Below are 2,918 nucleotides of genomic sequence, written 5' to 3' on the forward strand. Positions count from 1 at the left end.
TCGTAGCCCGCCGTTGACTCTGTACAGACCCAGAGAGTCCCCTCGTAGCCTGACGTTGACTCTGTACAGACCCAGAGAGTCCCCTCGTAGCCCGCCGTCGACTGTGTACAGACCCAGAGAGTCCCCTCGTAGCCTGACGTTGACTCTGTACAGACCCAGAGAGTCCCCTCGTAGCCTGACGTTGACTCTGTACAGACCCAGAGAGTCCCCTCGTAGCCTGACGTTGACTCTGTACAGACCCAGCGAGTCCCCTCGTAGCCCGCCGTTGACTCTGTACAGACCCAGCGAGTCCCCTCGTAGCCCGCCGTTGACTCTGTACAGACCCAGCGTACGGCAGAGCTGTAGAAGCTGCATACCGCTTGTATTAGTCAGCTTGTCAAAGCTCCGTCTAGCAGGACATTCAGGGAGGGGGAAGCAGGTGCTTCCAGGTAAGTGTTGGTCTCCCTGGGTGTTCATAGTGTCAGCTCTTTCCCCTGTTCGAGCGTTCAAGTCCCCACAGAGTAACACATTTCTCATGGTTTTATAATGGTTAACTTCCTCCTCAAGAATAGAGAAAGTATCTGGGTTGTAGTAGGGGGGTTCTGATGGAGGTATATAGATGGCACACATGTAGACATGTTGCTCAGCACAAATCATCTGTTTGTTCATTTTCAACCATATATTAGCTTCTTCTTGTTTAATAACTGATGGACTGGCTCAGTTCTGATTTACACCATATAGTCAGGCCTCCTGAATCTCTGCCTTGGGTTATTGTGGGATTTTTTGTTGATGGTATAATAATCTCAGTGTAGCCGTGAGGACGACCAGTGGAAACATCTTCTCTGCACCATGTCTCCTGTAAAACTATGATGTCAGAGTCTTTTAACTCGCTATTAAAATCTGGATTTCTGCTCTTTAAACCTAAAGCTGATGGTCTCAGACCTCAAATGTTCCAACATGTTATTGTGAACGATTTCATCTCCAAGTGTAATCTGTTCAAAAATTAGACAAACACCTTAAAAAACAAATAATAATAATAGTAAACTAGATATTAAAAAATTATACTAGTAACAAACGAAAAGGAAAATTGTGTTGTAGGTAAATGAATAAAATATTAAACTTTGAGTGACATTTTAGAGTGTATCATGTGTGAAATACTGTTAAGAATATTACTATTCGTTTAAAATGATATCCAACGTGCTAAACTATGAACGATTGTGTCTCTAAGAGGTCTCTGCAGCTACAGTCCGAAATGATTCATACCCCTGGCAAACTCTTGACTTAAAGTTACTTTTATTCAACCAGCAAGTTGTTTCTTGATTAGAAATGACACAGGCGTCTCCCAGAAGATAATAAGACGATGTACAAGAGGCATCATTGTGGAAAAAATTATAACTCATCTTTTGTTTACATTTGAACAAAAAGCGGCATGTCCAAAATGATTCATACCGTCTCAATAATCAATCGAAAAGCCTTTATTGGCCTTTACTTGCTATAATTGTCTCAACTGGTATTTTTGCCCATTCATCTTTAGCGATGAGCTCTAGCTCTCTCAGGTTGGAGGGTCTCCTTGCCATCACCCTGATCTTTAGCTCCCTCCACAGATGCTCAATGGGATTTAAGTCAGGACTCTGCTGTGTGTTTTGGGTCGTTGCCGTGCTGAAATGTCCACTGGTCCCAAAGGTCAAGTTTCTCTGCAGACTGCCTGATGTTGTTGTTGTTGAGAGTTTTGCTCCTTTTTCATGGTGCCGTTTAGTGTGATTAGGTTCCCTGGTCCAATGAAAAACAACTCCAAAACATTAGGTTCCCACCACCAGGGCACAGTCCCTGTCTCTCTTTCTCTGACCCGTCTCTCTCTCTCTCTGACCCGTCTGTCTGCAGGAGTGTGCTGCAGGTTTTTTCCGTCAGCCTCTGTCTGAGTTGTCGTCTCAGAGTCAGAAGTTTGTTCGTCCGTGTGTTCGATGTCGCTGCAACAACCACAGTGAGATCTGCGAGCCGGAGACGGGACACTGTCAGGTAACATGCCAACACTTGCTAACACATGCTAACACATGCTAACAGAGAGACAGGACACTGTCAGGTAACATGCTAACACCTACCAACACATGCTAACACATGCTAACAGAGAGACGGGACACTGTCAGGTAACATGCTAACACCTACCAACACATGCTAACACATGCTAACAGAGAGACGGGACACTGTCAGGTAACATGCCTAACACTTGCTAACACATGCTAACAGAGAGACAGGACACTGTCAGGTAACATGCTAACACCTACCAACACATGCTAACACATGCTAACAGAGAGACGGGACACTGTCAGGTAACATGCTAACACTTGCTAACACTTGCTAACACATGCTAACAGAGAGACGGGACACTGTCAGGTAACATGCTAACACTTGCTAACACTTGCTAACACATGCTAACAGAGAGACAGGACCTGTCAGGTAACATGCTAACACATGCTAACAGAGAGACGGGACACTGTCAGGTAACATGCTAACACCTACCAACACATGCTAACACATGCTAACAGAGAGACGGGACACTGTCAGGTAACATGCTAACACCTACCAACACATGCTAACACGTGCTAACAGAGAGACGGGACACTGTCAGGTAACATGCTAACACCTACCAACACATGCTAACACGTGCTAACAGAGAGACGGGACACTGTCAGGTAACATGCTAACACATGCTAACAGAGAGACGGGACACTGTCAGGTAACATGCTAACACATGCTAACAGAGAGACGGGACACTGTCAGGTAACATGCTAACACCTACCAACACATGCTAACACATGCTAACAGAGAGACGGGACACTGTCAGGTAACATGCTAACACCTACCAACACATGCTAACACGTGCTAACAGAGAGACGGGACACTGTCAGGTAACATGCTAACACCTACCAACACATGCTAAC

At 45.3% G+C, this 2,918-nt stretch overlaps 1 protein-coding gene across 1 annotated transcript in view; it reads left to right on the forward strand.

Annotated features, from left to right (window-relative positions):
- The window catches only part of lama1 (laminin, alpha 1), a 48,721-nt gene that overhangs the window by 25,469 nt on the left and 20,334 nt on the right, over window positions 1-2,918 (forward strand). The window contains exon 24 of the mRNA XM_046073681.1: window positions 1,852-1,995. Within this exon, the coding sequence (XP_045929637.1) occupies window positions 1,852-1,995 (144 nt within the window). The remainder of the gene's footprint in view (window positions 1-1,851; window positions 1,996-2,918) is intronic.

The sequence above is a fragment of the Micropterus dolomieu genome, linkage group LG01 (assembly GCF_021292245.1).
Source record: "Micropterus dolomieu isolate WLL.071019.BEF.003 ecotype Adirondacks linkage group LG01, ASM2129224v1, whole genome shotgun sequence".
NCBI lineage: Eukaryota > Metazoa > Chordata > Actinopteri > Centrarchiformes > Centrarchidae > Micropterus > Micropterus dolomieu.